Here is a 20,593-nt window from a genome sequence, read left to right as displayed (position 1 = left end):
AAAACTATATGTAACCCGCTTCAATGTCAGTTTAATTTATTGGGTGCTTGCAGTTTCATTACGCCCATCGGCATACAAATACTGCTTTCGTTAGATGTTGTTATATCGCTACAAGCAAAGCTGAATAGACATTAATAACTAACCTTACCCTACTACGAGTGTAATTTCAAGACGCAACCAGAAATAGATGTCTTCAAGATTGGTTTTCTATATTAAGGCTAACTTGGCTGCAATTTTATATGTCCCTGGAATGGAAATTGGAATTGGTTGATAGGGCAGATTGCTATTCTTACGTACATGTTATATGTGAAGGTTCTCAAGATTATTATTGATTACAAAAAGAAATGTTTAGTAACACAACATCGGTAAATTTACATTTATGAACATTTTTGAAGAGCTATGTAAGGGATTCGGTGTTATTTTATCAAATGTTACTTTAGGCACACCTAATTTTTCAGGTATAAGTAGACATTATTTATAGTTACTTTTGGGAAACAGTTACTGTTTTTAGCACCAATCTATCAACAATTTACTACCAACAAACAAACTACCAACAACGTTAAAATTAGTTTTACAGAAAATATCGAACAATAGATATTTTCTATAACAATGAACTCAAAGAAACTATTTATCCTATGTATGACACTTACACAAAGCAAGATTGCACACATAAGTAACAAAGTAATCGAGTGCGTGTGTTCCAGATCAATCCTACGGATATTCTAATGTAGTAGGTAAATGATGCACATGATAACACGTTATTAGTAAACAACATTCAAAATAGCTAAACTCGACAAATATATTTCTGTCAATCAACATTCAACGGTTTTGTCTATCTAAAAGTAAAATGATTGCGAAATGTATCTGAAATGAAGTGAAATCGTCTCATCTCAGAATCAGGTCGCCCGTTTCTTTGCAACTATTGGGTTGGGTAACCTAATTTGTTATTCCAAGTACTCTGTATACTGGAGCACGTTATATACTAAATGGTTGCCGGGTGACAAACAGTATTGCTTATTGATGACTTATCGATACATCAAAACTTGCTACGTGAATTCTTGACTTCAATTTTACATTATACACTGCAATGTTAAAATTTGATACTATGCACTTATGCTGACTGTTTAGGAATGTTTAGCAAATGAAATGAAATTAAGATAATCATCTTTTATGACATGGCCGGAAAAGACTGACAATAGTTTTATAGAAGCCGAAATAACTTTTCAGAAAAAAACATTCTATAAGTACAACAAAATTTTGCCTTAAGAGATATTAGGTTGACACAGTATTTGCCTTTAATAAATTATTTTGTACTTGGGCTTTACCTTTATTCTTAAAAAAATATTTTTATTTTAAATTTTCTTTGTTCTACAAAAGATTATACGATACACAGTTTCATGACTCACAATTTCAAAAGACAAATAAGTGCGATATTTGCGATGGCAAATATTAGTAACATCACTAGTGCGTAGATACATAATATCCTATTCGATGCATTTAATCCATCAAATGCGTCACAAACAGGACTCGCGTCAGCTTCTACATAGTTAGCAGGATTGTGAAATTTCGCCATACATTTAGTTTGTTTTTTGCAATTGAGTTAAATGTTTCCGTTTACACTTTTATGCTGTTGACTTTAAGCCTAAGAATCACTCAATTAAGTGCTAATAAATCACTTAGTAACTTGTCCTAACATATTATAATGGTAATTAAGCGTTGATGTCTTTTGCGCAGTGTCTTGAAGTGACATTTCATGCCGACTATATTTTTGCAAAGTTGCACAACTTCGCTTTAGTCTACTGTAACTTTTCGTAAGCTCGTTTTAACAAAAATATATTCCTGATATACACATTTTCGGAAGAAATAATAATATTGATGTGAAATTCTTTTTTGTGAAAAAGGTGAATTTTTAGGTTTTCATAACATAATAAGTGGCTCTCTGCAGTCTTTTATAAAATACTATAATTAATTAGAAACCATTTTACTACTGGAAATTAAATCTCTATCAGCCATTTCTAGGATGCTACGAACAACTGATAGTATTACATTATTTTGATTATTTTTCTCAACGTAATTATTCTCATATTTCAGCAGAAAAGATTGTTACATTACATTATTGTTATATATATATCTCCGCTGAAATACAGACTGAAATGTGCGTAGACATCCTAAATTAAAAGCTATTTTAATCTAAAGTTTTTCAACAATCCATTTTTCTGATCGTATTTCGTAAGTATCAGAGCAAAGGAGCTTAATAAAAAGAACAGTGAAATATCAGATGTTATGATAAACCAAGTTTCTTACTGACCACGCCCACAAGCTACTCGTTTCTTAAAACATTATGGCGAAGGCTAAAACAAAGTTGTGTTACTCCAAAAAAAAATGTTAAAAAATAAACGGCTAGTTGTCTAACCGTACTTTGGACTATAAGCCCACGGGATCGTCTACGCGACTTACAAAAAATGACCCGAGACATTTTGATTAAAGTGTAAGTCTAGTAGGGTTAGAGCGAAAAGTAGTAACTTGACTTTCTATGAGGTACTTTTACGGTGGTTTTGTGCAAGTAGTTTGTCAATCTTGGCAATACTTTCAATTATATTATCAATTACTTCCAATATACTTGGCAATTTTCATTGTTTGTGTTATGCGTTGTAAATTAGGACATAAGTTTCTACGTATTAAAATGTGATAGGCGGCTTATTGTGGTGTTACTTCAAATACAATTCGGTATAATAATTAATCTATACTAATATTATAATCTATACTAATATTATAAAGCTGAAGAGTTTGTTTGTTTGTTTGTTTGTTTGTTTGTTTGAACGCGCTAATCTCAGGAACTACTGGTCCGATTTGAAAAATTCTTTCAGTGTTAGATAGTCCATTTATCGAGGAAGGCTATAGGCTATATATCATCACGCTACGATCAAAAGGAGCAGAGCAGCAATAAAAAATGTTACAGAAACGGGGAAAATTTTGACCCATTCTATCTTACTAGCTGACCCGCGCAACTTCGCTTGCGTCACCTAAGAGAATGGGTCAAAATTTTCCCCGTTTCTGTAACATTTTTTATTGCTGCTCTGCTCCTTTTGATCGTAGCGTGATGATATATAGCCTATAGCCTTCCTCGATAAATGGACTATCTAACACTGAAAGAATTTTTCAAATCGGACCAGTAGTTCCTGAGATTAGCGCGTTCAAACAAACAAACAAACAATCAAACAAACAAACAAACTCTTCAGCTTTATTATATTAGTATAGATGTGACGCAAGCGAAGTTGCGCGGGTCAGCTAGTTGTAAGATAAAAGTCCGAGAAATCATAATTGTTAGATCCGATTTTAAATTCGCTTTTATACATGTTCTCTAAAGTGAGACACTTACGGATTAGAAAAGATCTTTTGTTCAGTATTTTTTTATTCAATTATAAAAAAAATCCCCGCGGCTGAATAAAACTATAACTTTCCTCAATAAAAAAGTAGATTCGTATGAGCAGAACTGTAATTATTATAGAGGTATTAACTTCTCGTTTTCAGTCGACTTAAAAAATAAGCACATTTTTCCACGATTAATTATTGCTTTCTTAATATTAAAAGCAAAGCGGAAGTAACTTTAACGTAAATTGCGTTTCTATGGAAAAGTATTGTATCAGTTGTATTATTTGTATTTTTAAGAAAAGGAAATAAATCATACCTATGTACCGATTAGCGAACTGATACAGTGAATGAATCGATTGTTAGAAACGCCGCGCGGCGTAGATTTACATCAAAGTAAATATAAATATATGATTAGTTTAATTCTATTATCCTTTTTTTACTGTGCTTTAACGAAATGACTAACCCCCGGTTTCTGAGGTACATTTAGCGGTAGTTTATCTATTCAATAGTCTCAAAACTCATACAAAAGAAACGCTATTGAATAGATAAACTACAGTTAAATTTCCCCAGAGATCGGGGGTAAATCGATGAAAATCTTTGTTTTGAAAATCCTCAATTTCCTTCCTACAATTGACTTTTATGTTGTACTGTGGCGCAAAATAAAAAGAGTCCTGATTTTACATAAGATGGAAATTTTTAGGTGTTTCAAGCTAATAGATACAGTTATGAAACACTAGCTGACCCGCGCAACTTCGCTTGCGTCGCATAAGAGAGAATGGGTCAGAATTTTCCATGTTTTTGTAACACTTTTTACTGTTACCTACTCTGCTCCTATTAGTCGTAGCGTGATGATATAAAATATGCTTTTTTTTCACGAAAAATATTCTCAAAATTATTTATATCTCTTAGTATAACTAAGTCGCGCTAAGGCATATCCGCCATTAAAACAGTTGCCATGGCAACGGAATTTTGTTAATTCAATGTCATTATATTATTGATTTTTCGCGACTTCGTTGAATTTTCTGAATTTTCCCGGGAAATGCGTCATTTTCCCGGGGTAAAAAGTAGCCTATGTCCTTTCTCGGGTATCAAAATATCTCCATACCAAATTTCATGCAAATTGGTTCAGTAGTTTAGACGTGATTGAGTAGCAGACAGACAGACAGACAGACAGACAGACAGACAGACAGACAGACAGACAGACAGACAGACAGAGTTACTTTCGCATTTATAATATTAGTATGGATTTCTGCTATTAACAAGTATGTCACACATACAAAATTTTGTACACTGTGGAGTTATATCAGTGTGGTCTTTTGTTTTACAATAATTTGTTTTGTTTCACTTTTTATAGTATTGTTATCAAACTAATATCATGAAAGTGTTATAATATGTATATTTTTGCAACGGTCTATTTACTAACTTCATTCGATAACCCATATTGTTACAAATTAACGATTAAATAATCGACCTCTTTTATTTATGTAAAACACCGGCTCATGTTAAACTACATAACCTATTTCATCTCTACATTTGAGACAATCTGACGACACCTCATATCATAACATGTCAAAATCCGTCAGACCGTGTTCGGGCGATATAGCGTGCCAAAGGAATAGATATACAAGTACATACATAGCTTGAAGAACATTACCGCCCTCCAACATGGTTTTAATAAATAAATATCTTTTTAAGTACATTAAAATACGTGCTATTTATAATACTTGGTCAATACTATCCAAATACTTGTTTATAAATTCTTATGAATGAATAGTTACTAGTTAGTACTCACATTTCGTAACTCCCCTACACAAAGGTATTTTACCTACTTTCGGCCAAATCTGATTATATGAAATAACTAACTACTAACCGAAAGTTATTATTGACCCAGTGACCTAATGCACTTGGCTTCGAAACCCAAAATTCTACCTTCATACACACGAATCTCCCCGATCCACCCTCCCGACACCCACACCACCCCAAATCGCCCGTTTTAAATTGGTCCACCTCCTACATATAATAAGCATTCAGTGGATTTTCTGAAGCGTATCCTTTTATGGTAAACTAAACGGTTTTCAAATGCAGCACAGTTCATTAGCAAGTGTCGAACAAAAGTATTATAATGTAGGTATGTCATGTATATTTACAAACATTGTAAAACAGTTCGGTAGGTCGTTGCTGTACATTCAATTTAAATATTCTTTGGAGCATCATGTCAGGTGTACATATTATGAATAATTGCATACCGTACTTTTTTCAACCGCTTTTTATGCTTTCATGGCACGTGAAGGGAGAATTTGAACCATCCAATGACATAGTTTATGTACCGATTACAATGTTTTCATTGAAATAGAGATTTCCTGAGCTTCTAACGGCATTAACAGTTAATTTAGCACAAATCTAGCTCTGTTCAATAAAAATTACTATTTTTTCTGCTCAATTTCGTCGACTGAAAAAGGATAAGGCTTTTCCACTAGAACATGCGTAGTCTCTTTTGTCTTAACAAAATTAGCGAATCTACTATGTATGATTCTATTGTTAATTATAACTTCAACCAGTTCAACCACTTTTCGGCTCCAAGATGAGTGCAAAAATCTGAAATAAATATACAGCTTATAGTCCGTTATTTAGTGGTTCAGTCTAAAGGTACATTGTATTTTTAGTTTTAAGGTCTGCTCTCACCAAAACCAATCGAATCAAGGTAAAAATAGGAACGGCCTATTTTTTGACCTATTTTTCAAACGTGTTACGATTCGGCTATGTTGCTCGCTACCAGGTAGAAAGCTGTATTAGGTTGATCTTAAATAACAGTTGTATGATATCGTTTACCTAAACTCGAAAACATTTTAAGCGTGCTTAAAGTTGTTCATACTTATCAGGTTGATGAAGTATTTTAATTACTATACAGTTCTAAAAACCTTTACCCATGTCACCTAAAACTAAGACTAAACCAATTCACACGCATGTCGTTACATAATTTAACTTTCTCCTTGTTCCCGACCTAAGGAACAAAAAAGGAGCGCATAAATAAATATTGACACGAAACAGATCAATATACATAATGCACGACACACTAATACCGAGCACGACAACTTCGTTACCACATTATTACGATACGTTACATCAACATGCGTCACCGGCCGGAGAAAGTGTGACGTCAGTTGCGCGCATAAAGAAAGCATTGCGCGTGCGACTCTGCGGCCACTCTTGCTTTCGACGGAGGCCGTACCGTCTGTACGATAGCGAAAACGACATACTTCGAGTATACCTACCTTGCTGTCGCTTTTTCATCCGGTATTCAGGTCTTGATTATGAAATCGAAACTATTGAGTCATTGCGGCTTATTATGCACGATATGTGGTTTCATGCCGTTTTGTAAAGTAGAAGTGACAAAATTGTTTGTAGGATTTTTTGGAATCGTTTGAGGATTAATTTGTCTGTCTTAAGACCTATATTTGAGTCAAAAAAAATTTGACGAATTTCTGAACTAAACACGTACCGCTGAAATTTGGTTGATAGGAATATAGCAGTAATTTAGATATATGAAATTTGTTGCTATGTTGTTGGCCAAAGTTGGTAGGTGTGTGGACTTGCGCAGTGTCGCTACCCATCAGCGTTTGTCATGAAGTCAAGCCTCGTCCGTTTGCGATGTGTTTAGTGCTGTAGAACACGTCGTATCAAATTACATTGCGAATACAAGGCTGTCACAGACAGTCACTCGTTCGTGACCTGTTGACTGATTTTAACAAAATCCAGGTCAAGATCTTTATTTCGCTTTGGATATTGAATGAATGGCTCTCGTTATGCCTCAAAAATTACCTACATATTTGTTATTTGGAATGCCCAATTGCTAACTCATTATGTTCACATAATGGCCACATATCATGAATATGATTGTATATGTTTACTAATAATGCCGATGGCGTGACGTCATAATGTGCTACCGACTGACTTGGTGACAAAAATAATTTGTCATTTTTAAAAGTCCAGACAAGTGACACTGCCGAACATTTTAGTATGCTACCATTAAAAATTTTGTCAAATAACAAATAAAATAAATATAATTCCTTCAAAAGTTGTAAAAATCAACCGAGTTAGGAAATTTAACGTGTGAACGTTGTTTTTCTCAGGAAAATGTATTACTAAATAGAACTATACCTACTCTGAAAGTAGGTAGCATTTACTTAGGTGACTTTATCTTTTTCGAATGATTACAATTTCCGTATATGCTGTATCTGATTTTGTATATCCTGAGCCGATTACAAATGTTAAGATAGCGATTGAGATGTGGTGGCAGGGTATGTGCAGATATATTAATAATCATGGGAAAATTCGTGGATGGTGTATCATCACGTTTGCTCGATTTTGCCTATTTTCACCTACTTCATGTTTTCCGTGCAAATAACCTAGCCTCCTTAGAATACCTTGATTACATTAACTTGATTTTGAATAGCATCTCTAAGGAACCCAGTTCGCCGTCTACTAAAAAAATGCACAAGTTATGTTAGACAATATTAGTCTCAAATAATGTAGAGATCTTAGTCTAAAACTCACATGACAATAACCTATGGAAACACCAATAGTACTTTACCCGGCCAAAATCGAATCCGAGACTTTGATTAGCGACAGCAGATATTACCGTGCGGAAAACAAAGTTCAAGAGATTTTTTGATAGTAAGGTACTTAGTTTAACTGATTATTCAGTAGTAAAATTAACAAATCATTGCTAATATCTCTTTATATACCTACATGTACTTGGATTTTAGAATAATAATCTGAATAGCTGAACTAACTTATATTATCACATGAAGACGGTTAAATGTAATTGATTGCTCGTTTCGTATTAAGGAAACCTTAAATTACAATAGTCACATAAATGATTACTCTTCGGAAAATCTTTACAAAAAAATATCAGGTTTATTAGGCCAGCAGGCAATGTGTTGAAGAGAAATAAGTAGGGGGAAATTTAAAAAAAAAATCTACCGATCCTTTTTCATATTTTCTTGCTATCCAATTCTGCGGAAATTCGATTCCTAAGTTGTTTACAATTTATTCAAGCGGGTAAAAACCAGCATAAGTAGTCATTGTCGCAATTTAAGCTTTTAATGAGTCATAGTCATTATAATAGAAAAAGTGCGTCACGAATTTATAGTAGTAGGTTGGTACCTAGTAGATATTCATTATTCTTCAGGTGAGGAAAAAATACTATCATATTCTACATTTTGGTTAGTTATATTGTTAGGTTGAACTAAATATTTTTTTAAATTAAATATAAAAAATCTATATATAAACAAACAAACTATTTCCCTTATTATATGTAAGTGAGTAGTAGTTGTTACTGTCAAAATGGTAGACTTTCATACTTTACTGCATTTGTCAAGAAGTCCTAAAATTTCATATAAACGTCAGATGTTAAAAATATATAAATGATCTTAGTTTTTCGGATATAATTGTGTTGAGTTAAGTTTGCATTTGTTTCTGCATTACGTATAGGTAGAACGAGCACGACTCGTAATCGAATGCAGTGCGAACGTAAACATTAGCTCGATGTTCGCGGCAACCCTGCCCTGCTGCGGCACTGCGCGCAACTGGGTCAGTGGGCCGCCCCCCGCGCCGTCCTCCGCCCGCTCGGTGGCGCAACCGCGCGAACGCGCACTAACATAGACCTGGATCGCGGGAAAGTGGGTCACCGACTCACTTTCACTTATTACATGGGCTCCTAATCGTTTTCCATTGTGCGAGCGGGCGGGGGCTTGCGGGTGGCGGCGGGGCGCGCATGCGGGAGGCGCCGGCACGCGCGCCGTTGTCGCCGGCCGGCTGCCCGCCAGTCGATCGCGGAACGTCTACCGAGCGGCACGCGTGCCGCCCGCTTATCTTTGATACTCGACGCGATCGTAACATACCACGCGCCGTCAACACTTGTACGAACAGTCGTATTACATACGTTGGTGACTGACACAGACGCTCAACGCCTGTAAAATTCTTACACGACTCGTATAGAACAAAATGTGTTGGATTTATGTGCCTCCTACTATAGTGCTTGAACAGGTGCAGCCCGCGAGCGGCAGCTAGTGTTGCGGCCAGACCGCTAGTGAACTCGGTGACTGTGTGAACGTTGTTGCGGTTGAACACCGCCGTAGGGATTGTAATAAACAGCCGCACTGTGCGGCCGAGCATGACGATGGACCAGCAAACAGGCCTCATGTCCCTCACTATGTCCCCATTCGATCTGAGCCCGGGTCCTGAAGGATCAGGCTCCGGCGGGGGACCCTCGAATGCCTCGCAGCAGTATGTGCCACAGGGTGCCGTGTACCAATGCCCTCCCGACCAACAGTCTTTCGGATACCCCAACTTGGATGCTTCATATCTATTTCCTACAGGCGCTGGTGGTGAACCAGGTGCCTATTTGCCAGCAGCCGGCACCGTTTGCGACCAGACCGATACCAAGGATGTAATCGAAGAACTCTGCCCGGTGTGTGGAGACAAAGTTAGCGGCTACCACTATGGACTGCTAACTTGTGAATCTTGCAAAGGTTTCTTCAAGAGGACCGTTCAGAACAAGAAGGTTTACACGTGTGTTGCTGAGCGAGCCTGCCACATAGACAAAACACAACGGAAACGCTGCCCATTCTGCCGCTTCCAAAAATGCCTTGACGTTGGCATGAAACTCGAAGGTGAGTGAATACTTTCATTATAACTATCCGCATGTTTTATTGTAATTTATTTTATTTAAATAATATTTTTCATATATTTTCTCCATTATTTTTACGGGGAAGATACACTCTATAAGATTGGGATAATTTGTCATCTTTCAACTGGCCATAAAAAAATAGTACATGTATTGAGCACAACCAAAACTCAATAGTATTTAGGATATAATGCAGGAGTACGGCGGCGATCCCCCCAGTGACCTTCACCCACTTTGTCTCGTAGAGGTCGACCCTGAGCCGATACAGGGTGTTCGAGATACACGGAGAGAACAACGTTGGTGAAGGTTGCTAGTTGTCGACGCTAGTAAACAAGCTTTCCTATAGTTTATTGTATCTTCAATAACTTTGTATAATCATTATAAATAACTCGGATCTTTATTGATCCTTGCAAAGTATAGTATTGTAATTTATTGTGTATTGAACATTTTCTTTATTTAATATTCTGTAGGAAGTACCTTTATAACTTAAAATAATGTATAAGAAGGAATCAAGCCGTGGACTAATTTTGTTAATTTCTGTCGATAAAAGTAATCGACTATTGGAAGACTATCATTTTAGATATTATAGAAAAGAGAATAGAGTCAACGAAATCATTTGTTTGCGAAGTACAAAGATCTAACAACTGTTTTTATAGAGTTCTGTTAATATTCTTAAGAAATGTTAAAAAAAATTATAGCTTACTTGCTTAATTTCTCATAATTAACTTTTAAACTATTTACATATTGTCGTTAAATGAAACACGTGAAATTTTGAAATAATTGAAAAAAATACAATAATTAGGACTTAATTCGGGAGCGGGGTGTCATTACAAGTGGATGTAAAGGTAATACATTAACTTGTAGTTAGGCGATCGCGTGGGGCGGAGCTTGAAGTGCGGATCGTTCTAAATTTAAAACGCGCGCGGCCGCAGAGCGCCCTGACCTACTTGCGAGCGGGGCCGCGATGCGGCGCGCGCGCTGCTTGTGTTTGTGCGTAATACTACGTTAACATACCGTTGTGTGCGTGAGCCATTCGCCATTGCGCGTTTCGCCAGATGCTGTGATGTTTGCAACATCCACTAGTCTAAAATTTTAATAAACGAAATCCAGCCATGATTCTGTGAAGTTTCATGGAAGTAAGAAGTAGTTAAGTGTAGACAAGAAAAATAATCATACACCTAGGTTCATAATGAAATCGACTGGAATTTAACTTATAAATGTAACATTTTCTTAGTAAACAACAGCATTCTTATTAGAAAAACAAGTTTATCCTAAATTCACTAATGGCCGAAGTTGTAACTTCCAATAAGTAAATAATTTGTTTAATCACATAGTATTTCATTTCACCATCACAGGATGTGCATATAACAGCAATACCTTTGGATTTAATTTTGGCGACATACAACGTTGATCTACGTCATAACACGAGGACCAATTAAGTAGGAAAAGAGATTTTAATTTTGTAAATGGTTTCATAATTTATAAAGATTACAAAAAGCAAACAAGGGACATTTATCGCAAGTATAATATGTCAGATGACACAATTCACACAAATAGTTGGCTGACCCGAATAATGGCGGTTGCGAGAGCCTCGCACCGCCTGCTCGACCTGCACCAAGCCTTGTGCAATGCCACCGCTAAACTACTGCTCCAATGGACGCAAATTTTGTACTGAATAATTTATATAAACGAACTCAAAAACTGGTCGTTTATTCTGTAAAAATCTGTTTGTGGTAACACTCGAGAAAGACTTAAAAGGTGGCCTCATTAGAACTGTATATGTAAAATGTAATAAAGTATTGGATAGCTCATTCTAAATGTAAAAAATGGCATTTAACTGCGTTTAATGTACCTATTCGACAAGACAAATCAATTCTAAAAGAGAGAACCCAGAGACAGCAGACTTTACAAAGTTCGAATGTATAATCTTAAAATATCCTTATATGTATGTGAGCCCCCTTTAGTAATACGGCCGTACATAGGTAATAATGGTTCATTACTGAGCGCTATCTACGCGAAATTACCCGTAGGTTACGTAAGCAACTACAACATGGTATAAAACTAGGTAGAGTCGCGAGTCGCAACGTATTGCTTCACAATAAAGTAACAGAAAGAATGGAATTTGACAAAAACCATTAGGCATAGGTCTATCGTTCAAAAGATAGTATAAATAATTTCAGGCTCTATAAACAATAATAAATCCAAAGCTTAATTTTATGCAAGTTCGTAGTTTATAGTCAAGTGGGGGTTGTGAATCGGGCGTGCGCCGGCGACTGTATCGTGCGTTTCGACACAATCGACCGTCGTCGGTGGGGTACGCTGCGCAAGCGCCGTTTCACAAGACGTTCGGTCGACCTGTCGCAATGGGCTACCCAAATGTGACCTGAACACGTATCGCATTACTTATCCGTGGATATACATGAGCATTCTTATTATTGCCGAATAAGGTCCAATACATACCATTTTTGTTAATATCAAATAAATAAAACAAAAATCATCGTCAATCCTTTCACATGAAGTAGAAGATATTGATACATATTATGTTATAAACCATTTATGAATTATTTCATAATGTTTATGGGATAATAAGTAGCGGTATTTGCTTCGAACAAAAAAAAAGGATCCCAAGTAGTTCTGGTTCTGCAGTAGGCGTTAATATTGAATCTTAATGTAATTCAGAGGCGGAACAAAGATTCACAAAACACCGAAACCATAGATCAATTTAATAGTTGTTTAATCAAACAAGTTAATGTCATTAAAAATCATTTTACATTCGGTGGTACAATTATGTGGCCGGTAAATTGCTCCCGTGTGTAGTATTTCTCCGCGGTGGCGGGGACCGCGATCGACGAATAATGATGGGTTGTTACACGGCCCGCTGCCTGCAGTGTACACACTGCCTTACGTAATTAACCCATCGCTATATTTACAATGTTTAATGTAATAATGTGAGACACGACGGAACTGTTTATTCTACAACGCAATATGCCCAATTTACTCTGCAACATTTAAAAAAATTGCATTTATTGAAAGCCGATTTATTATTGCAAGAAAACAATAACTAAACGTAATTTGATTACAAGATGTCGAGAAATCAAATCATAACAGTTTGTTGCGGAATGTTGACTTCAACTAGGCCAAATACTGTCGATTTCGTATCACCTAAGTATGATGATACTCGATATCTGAGGATTACTTAACAAAAATAGTAAATTAGCATACATGTAGAAAAGTTGTAAGGAATGCATTAGTTGTGGTGGAAAGCAAGGCGCGCAAGGGTCGAGCAGCCGCGGGCAGCGACAGATGTTAGATCACAATAAAAACGCGCGCGCCAGCCGACTATTTCGGCGCGCTGCCTTGACCCGAATCGAGTGTTTCGACAGAGCGGCCTCGTATACCGGGCCTTTCTATTTTTTAGGCATTACCTGTCGTATTATTACGACAATTCTACCACCGGCGCCATTTTGGAAGAATTTCGGTGCATGCACTTCAAACCGCTTCTGTGGTGTTAAAATTAGCCACAAGACTTTAAAATATTAGTAATAAAGAGTATTCGAGTGTATAGCAAAGAAAATAAGCCTTTCGTTCGGCATGATGCATCATCGTAACAATATTAAGGCATAGGGCTCATTGGGCATGATTTTGTGTGGAATCAAATGATCTGTTCGTAAAACCTGCCGCCAAAATCTAATAAGATTCCTACTCTTGGTTAAACCTACAATGTATAGATGAGATCTTGACACAGTTCAGCGGATCATCGCGGGTGATTTATCTCGGTTGTGTAACGATCGCCGCTGCCGCTATCTGGGCGCGCGATCGAGTGCGTGCGGGCGTTCGGATGCGGTCGGCCAGCTCCGTCGGCGCTCGGACCGGGGGGGCTTACGAGGGGAGAGGAGGGGCAGTTCCAGCCTTGACCAAGTTTCACCGAGTCGTCGGTACAAGGAGCGATCCCCACCTCTTCCCGTCCTTTCGGTACATACTATTTTTTATCTCGTTGACACGATTACTTCATTTGACGGCCCTGACGCGTATGCCAAGGTCGAGTTGTGACAGGTAGATAGATTTTTTAGACCGGGGTAGCATGCGTCTGCTTTCCATTCTGGAGAAGTCCGATAGCTAGAGATGAGTGTCGGGATACATGTTGCATATCCGTGACCTCTTTACCAAGGTCAACCTTGACCCATCTGTACACTAGTGGGCCAGAGCTACAAATAACATCAGAATCCGAGGTGAACTCAAACGTATGTGTCTATTTCTGCACACCGGCTGTTTGTCACCGCGACGTATGTTTTTGATTTGTAAAAATGACCTTGACCTTGATCTAGTTTAGTCGTGTAATAAACAACTGACCTCGTTTACCGCATTATCGGCTGCTATACGTTATATACTCATTATATTTTAACATTAGAAGCATAGATCGGCTCATTTGCCTCAACACACTAATATAATATCGTTTATGATATTTGTCGACGTAAATAACTTGCCATGAAATTAACTTTCTGAATGAAGTCTTTTTTTCAATACAGACATACAGTCAAACTGATTATACTGCTTAAGCAAAAAGATACAGGAAAATAGTAATAAAGATTCATCCTGTATTTCGGTTAATCTAATGATTCACGAACTAGCCACGCTATATGAAATAATATGTGTAGAAGGTAAATGCGTAGTACGACCTAACGATTTCGTAATACGTATTGAAAATACCTGTTTGAATAAGTAAGCCAAGGTGCAACCCTCTGAACCCGATAACCTCCGTAATTGTCTACTCTAAATGATTCAAATCTCCAAATTTAAATTAATGATACATAATTTAGGAACGCAATCAGAAATAAAAACGCAACAGAGTAGTAAAAATGCTTAATTTGCCATTTGTTTACGGAAATAACAACTAATGAGAAATAGTCATATTGACGTCCAAGCCAATTGGAGAATTCATCTTACATGAATTTTCTGTTGAATGCAAAGCTTAGTCAGATCGTTGATATAGTTCAGGTCACCCAAATAAATGCGGCTGATTCCTTAGGACCCCTTGATTTGCTGAATAAAAGCATTGTACCATATCGTTTCCACTTCATGCTGCCGACGCAATGATAGTTTTTGGTACTGGCTGCAATTAACAAACCAATCTAGGCATTGCACGCTATACACTTAAACCGAATGAAATATTTGACAGGGTAATCTCTTTTCTATAAAAATGTCTAATAAGGAATCGGATGAAGCTTCCAATTTTATGTCGACGGTTAATAGAATTTTTTACATTGATGACCAAAAACATTAAAATACTAAACAATTTTATTTAAAACCAAATCTTTTGCTATAATATGTCAAGATTAATGTTGCAATTCATATGAGTAATATTTTCATGTTCACCCAGGCCTATGTTTGACTCTATAAGCCCGTATATAAACGATCCTCTCGAGAACAACCAAGTCTGCAATACGAAACTGATGGAATTGCACACAGTAATGCTTTAAATCTGTTACGCTCGCCGTCTCTTTTGAACCCTTTGCCGAGCCCTGTAGTTTCGTCTTTATCGCTCTGAGGCGCGTTGGCTACAATAAAAACTGGTTGTTATTTTTAACTCGTGAGTTGGGCGGACTGGCGGCACGCAGAAAGCCCCTTTCCGTTCCAGGTTCAACATTATTTGGCCAATACTTAAACACGATCTAGTTTACCACAAATGTGATTCTACTTCTAAGTAATAGACTAGAATTTAATGAATTAAAAACGTTAGCTAAACCATTTATCGGTGTTGCAATCAAACGATAAACGGTTTACCTAACGTCTAATAATTTTGCAACTTATTGTAGTAGCTGGCATATCATTATAATTCAACTACAAAACGGATAAATTCTGAGAATAAAAAAATCCAAATTTAATTAAATGTACACGTTAACTATTTTGGTTATGGAAGTTAATAACAAAAGTATTTATTTTTTACTGCTACTATTATCAACCTTTCCTTCATGATAATAGTCGAAACTAACTGGCCTTATCTTATTCACATAATCAAAAGGAATGCCACTCAAAACGAGCGATGACCCAATTTGATATGAAGTGTTAAATCAATGCTATTGTCATAAGCGTGTATTTATACTTTTAATCAGAATTAAGTGTACTTAGTATACATATTAACATTGATCGTGCTATATTGCAATAACAATGATTACAAAGATGTCAGTCAATTTAGTGTACAAAGAATCGGAACAAACATAAATTGGTGGTATCGCGAGGAGCGCCATTCGGAATTTGGAATTCAGCCAGAATCATAAAGAGCGGTCGACTCCGCGTGTGTTATGAGGCCACCGTCCTAAATTTCAAGCCTAACTTATTAAATATTTATTGAATGCCAAACAATAAATTACAGAAGTTTACCAAACTACGTATAACGTACCCCAAATACTCACACGTTGTGTTCTTTATCGACTGATAACTTGATGATAACGAACTAAATAAATAAAAGCATACTCTAACTTTTTTACATTATTATAATGATCTGGTTTGTGTGAAGTTGCGAGTTGTAACGTAGTATTTAGTGCAGTAGTTATCCTGGTCCTTATAATGTTTTATTTAGATCAATGTAAATATTGGTTCGACTTCCCCTTACTTAAGTCAAGTACACACCTAAAATAGTTAACTAATTCCACGCTGCATTAAGATCTAATACGAATTCCTTTCTGTTACTTAAACCAGTGAAGAAAAATTAAAATTTATGCGTTTTCCATATTTTCATGCAAGGTTCATGCAAACACGGCCAACAACTCTACCTATTTTACTTTTAAATCATATTTGACCTTTGTCGTTATTATAAACAGATGTAAGAGAAGGATAAAATAATTCAGTTATTTAAATCATTTTTTTTTGTTTTAGCCGTACGAGCAGATCGCATGCGCGGAGGACGTAACAAGTTTGGCCCTATGTACAAACGAGATCGTGCCCGCAAGTTGCAAATGATGCGACAACGGCAAATCGCAGTGCAGACATTGCGCGGTTCTCTCGGTGACAGCGGGCTCGTATTGGGATTCGGCTCTGCTTACGCAGCCGTTCCAGTGAAGCAAGAGATACAGATACCGCAGGTGTCGTCACTGACGTCGTCGCCGGAGTCTTCGCCGGGGCCTGCCCTTCTAGCTGCGCAGCCGCAGCCACCGCAGCCTCCGCCACCACCAGCACATGACAAATGGGAAGCGCACTCGCCGCATTCCGCGTCACCGGATGCGTTCGCATTCGACGCGCCCGCCACTGCCGCGGCCACGCCATCCAGCACAGCCGAGCCTACCAGCACCGAAACCCTGCGTGTCTCGCCCATGATCCGCGAATTCGTTCAAACTATCGATGACCGCGAGTGGCAGAATTCGCTCTTTGGACTCTTGCAGAGCCAAACTTACAATCAGTGTGAGGTCGATCTCTTTGAATTAATGTGCAAAGTACTGGACCAAAACTTATTCTCACAAGTGGATTGGGCGAGAAACACCGTGTTCTTTAAGTATCTAAAGGTGAATTTCCAGATAAGTATGAAATCTCCTGTCCCGAATCCCAGAACCCTATCCTGGTGTACACCAAATATGCTGGCGATTATGACGCATTGCGCTGATGCTTTATTTATTATTCAATACTATTGATACGCTATGCGAATAGTTGTAGTAATTTGCGTACCAACAGATAGTGGCTAGTTACGATGTGATTGTGTGAGTAAGGGGCGCGTGTGACGCAGCGGGCGACGCGGTGCCTCTCGCAATCGATACGCCGCGCCGCCCGCGCCGCGCCGCGCCGCACCAACTGGGTCAAGTTCCCACGACAAGCGTGCCGCCTGCCACCGCTGTCGCACTTCTAATCCATATACGTACCAACTTACTAAACTACAGTTCACATGTTAGGATCCTTATTTACAACATCGGCTGATACCAAAAACATATCGTCTTTTTGTGTTGTGGTCACATTATTAATGGATAAACGTTCATATCATACAACAGTTTTAAACAATACTGGTAGACAAAAAAGAATGAGGAATCGCGAGCATCGTGCATCAGTTTATTAAGCTTGTCGGGCGAGAGTTCAATCAATCAGCAGGAGTCAATCGACGGGAGGGAGCAAAGGCTCTGGTAGCGGCGGCGGCGGCCGCACCGTGGTCGTCGTACGCTTACGCAAGAGCCGCAGTCAGTCATGTGGGCGAGCTACGTTGCCACTCCGTGCGCATCGCTTCGTCTCACTCCCACAGACAGCCTCCACTTCACAACTAGCAATTTTTGTTTATGCTAAAATGACGCGACATATTTACGACTCACTCTCAGAATTAGGACGATGACGAACGAAAACGAATATCGCAGCAGATAGCTTCACTGTTTACGGAAATAAAAATTCGAAAGAACCTATTTCAAATTAATATGTTACATAAGAGAATTTTGAAGTCGTTCTAAATAAAGTGGGCACAAGTATTTATTGTTCGTGTTCCATAGCATGTAGAGTACACGTATAAGACGGAATAGCGTGATATTTGAGTAGTAAGGGCAGGCGTACGAGGCGACGGAGAGGAGTTGATGACCTAAACTTTCCCCAGACGGATGTGATGTAACGGTGCGGGCACGCGGGGCGGCAACGCTGCACTTTCGCCGCCGCACTTGACACACTGCCCGTGGCCGAGTTGCCGCGAGAAAGCACTTTTTACCGCGGCGCGTAACCGCCGGTAACGGAGACGTAACAAGTTCTGTGGCCTTTCTTCGCTTTCTCTTATGTAATACTAATTGCGATTAGTCACATAACAGCGCGATGAACTTGCCGGTGTTTTCATACTGATATTGAACACGTGGATTGATATAATAGTTTCTTAGCTCATTTTTGTTTCAATAGTAGAGCAATACTAAATTGTAATCACAATTACGTTTGCTATACATCACGTACATCATGAGGCGTGAAGATGTAGTGATGTCAACCCTTATATTTAATTACAGTCAGGATTAAAGTGACCTAATTTATAAAAAATATTTAGATAAAATTTACAAACAGATTGATTAAAAAAATAGTATCAGTTTGACCTTTCACTCAAATTAATGATTTAGGTTTAGTTTTTATAAACAATCATTTAGATCTACGATAAAGACGTTTGACGGAGTTCTAGTTTCGAAAGACTAATCATTCAAATACCGTTTGCGCTCTAATTAACAGAATACATATTCGATATTAGGTTTGAGTAATGATTCCGTGTGCCATAAAATAATCTAATTAAGAGAAATAACTATGTAGCACTTTATACAGTGTGATACCAGTGAGTCAATCCTCTCACTCGCATGTTTCGAACGTCACGTTCATGTCGGAATGAATCCTTACATGTGCTGCACCCACTACTGTTTTATTTTAATAAAACAAATGTACCTAGGCACCATTCAAACGACCAGCTCAGACCTGTTTCATTACCATTATATAATTATTGAGCTGCTATTAATTCATAGATCCCATAAGATTCCCGACGTTGATGTATAAAGTTTTGGGCTCGTGGCAATTCAAGACGACTTTGACCTACTTCGCGCTCTACCGATTACCAACAACTCAGTTCAAGATGGCCGCCCGAAGGGAGTGTTAACTGTTCTAGATCCAAAACAGCCTATGACTCACACTCACTTCGAGCAATTCTGAGCCATACAACTATGAAATTAGGAACGAGTATTTTATATTCCGCCGTACTTGACTGAGAATGTTGGTTGGCGCATTATGTTGTATTACTAGGGTTCAATTATTTGAAAAAGCTGTTTCAACGGACGAAAAATTCTTCTTTTCATTAAATATTACAATAATTAATTGATTGATAAAAAGTGGTGGATGTTTCAACCCCGATAAAAGTTGAAGTACATTATGTATATTTTCAAATGAATCTGTAGTGGTGCACTCGTGACATATTTCGTTAGGGCGTAATAAAATATAACGTTACTGATACTTAAGAATGGCTGGTAGGAAATAGTTGGATTTCATCGTCTCGATCCATCGTGTTGAGCAAGCACTATGCGGTGTGGCAATGCCTTCGAGCTCTAAAATTCAGTTGTAACATTTCGTAAACGGCAAATTTAACGCGCTCGAGCTCCGCCCCGTGTTTTCTAATGCAACTCAATAAAATGTAGGTCACAGAACGACGTCGTCGGTTGCGACTGTCAGATAATGTTTTCATTACACACGACACTTGAATTTCTTAGATACTAGTCTGACTGAATAGATAATAGAAATAATTTCGACGTCATCTTTTTGTGTTTCGGGATAAAAGTAAAACACGGTCAATTTAAAATTGCGTCACACGTACACTTATCACCAACACATCGTAATACCTCTATGGCCCAATTTTTGAACCGTCACTAATATATCTAACTCCTGTCTACGTACAGAGTTAGATGTTCTAGTAAGTGAACATTTTCGATGTTATATAGAGGCAGTTATTTAATTATATTATAGACTAACACAGCAACAGCGAACGATGTAACACTATTGTTTGAACTGCTTCTATATTAACATGTTGTTAGTGACGGTAAATTCAATCTTAAAGTTTCCATC

General features: G+C 37.7%; 1 protein-coding gene across 5 annotated transcripts in view; it reads left to right on the top strand.

The window, feature by feature from the left end:
• ftz-f1 (ftz transcription factor 1) overlaps positions 1-20,593 on the top strand; it is a 72,928-nt gene that overhangs the window by 42,072 nt on the left and 10,263 nt on the right. For 3 of the 5 annotated variants that reach the window (XM_076135187.1, XM_076135186.1, XM_076135183.1), the window contains exons 1-2: positions 9,176-10,046; positions 16,934-17,556. In XM_076135187.1, the coding sequence (XP_075991302.1) occupies positions 9,548-10,046; positions 16,934-17,556 (1,122 nt within the window). In that variant the 5' untranslated portion in view covers positions 9,176-9,547. Of the gene's footprint in view, positions 1-9,175; positions 10,047-16,933; positions 17,557-20,593 lie in introns of those variants that run through there. The other 2 variants (XM_076135184.1, XM_076135185.1) reach the window with 2 other exon arrangements.

This window comes from Anticarsia gemmatalis, chromosome Z (assembly GCF_050436995.1).
Source record: "Anticarsia gemmatalis isolate Benzon Research Colony breed Stoneville strain chromosome Z, ilAntGemm2 primary, whole genome shotgun sequence".
NCBI lineage: Eukaryota > Metazoa > Arthropoda > Insecta > Lepidoptera > Erebidae > Anticarsia > Anticarsia gemmatalis.
This window is presented reverse-complemented; position numbering and strand designations above follow the sequence as displayed.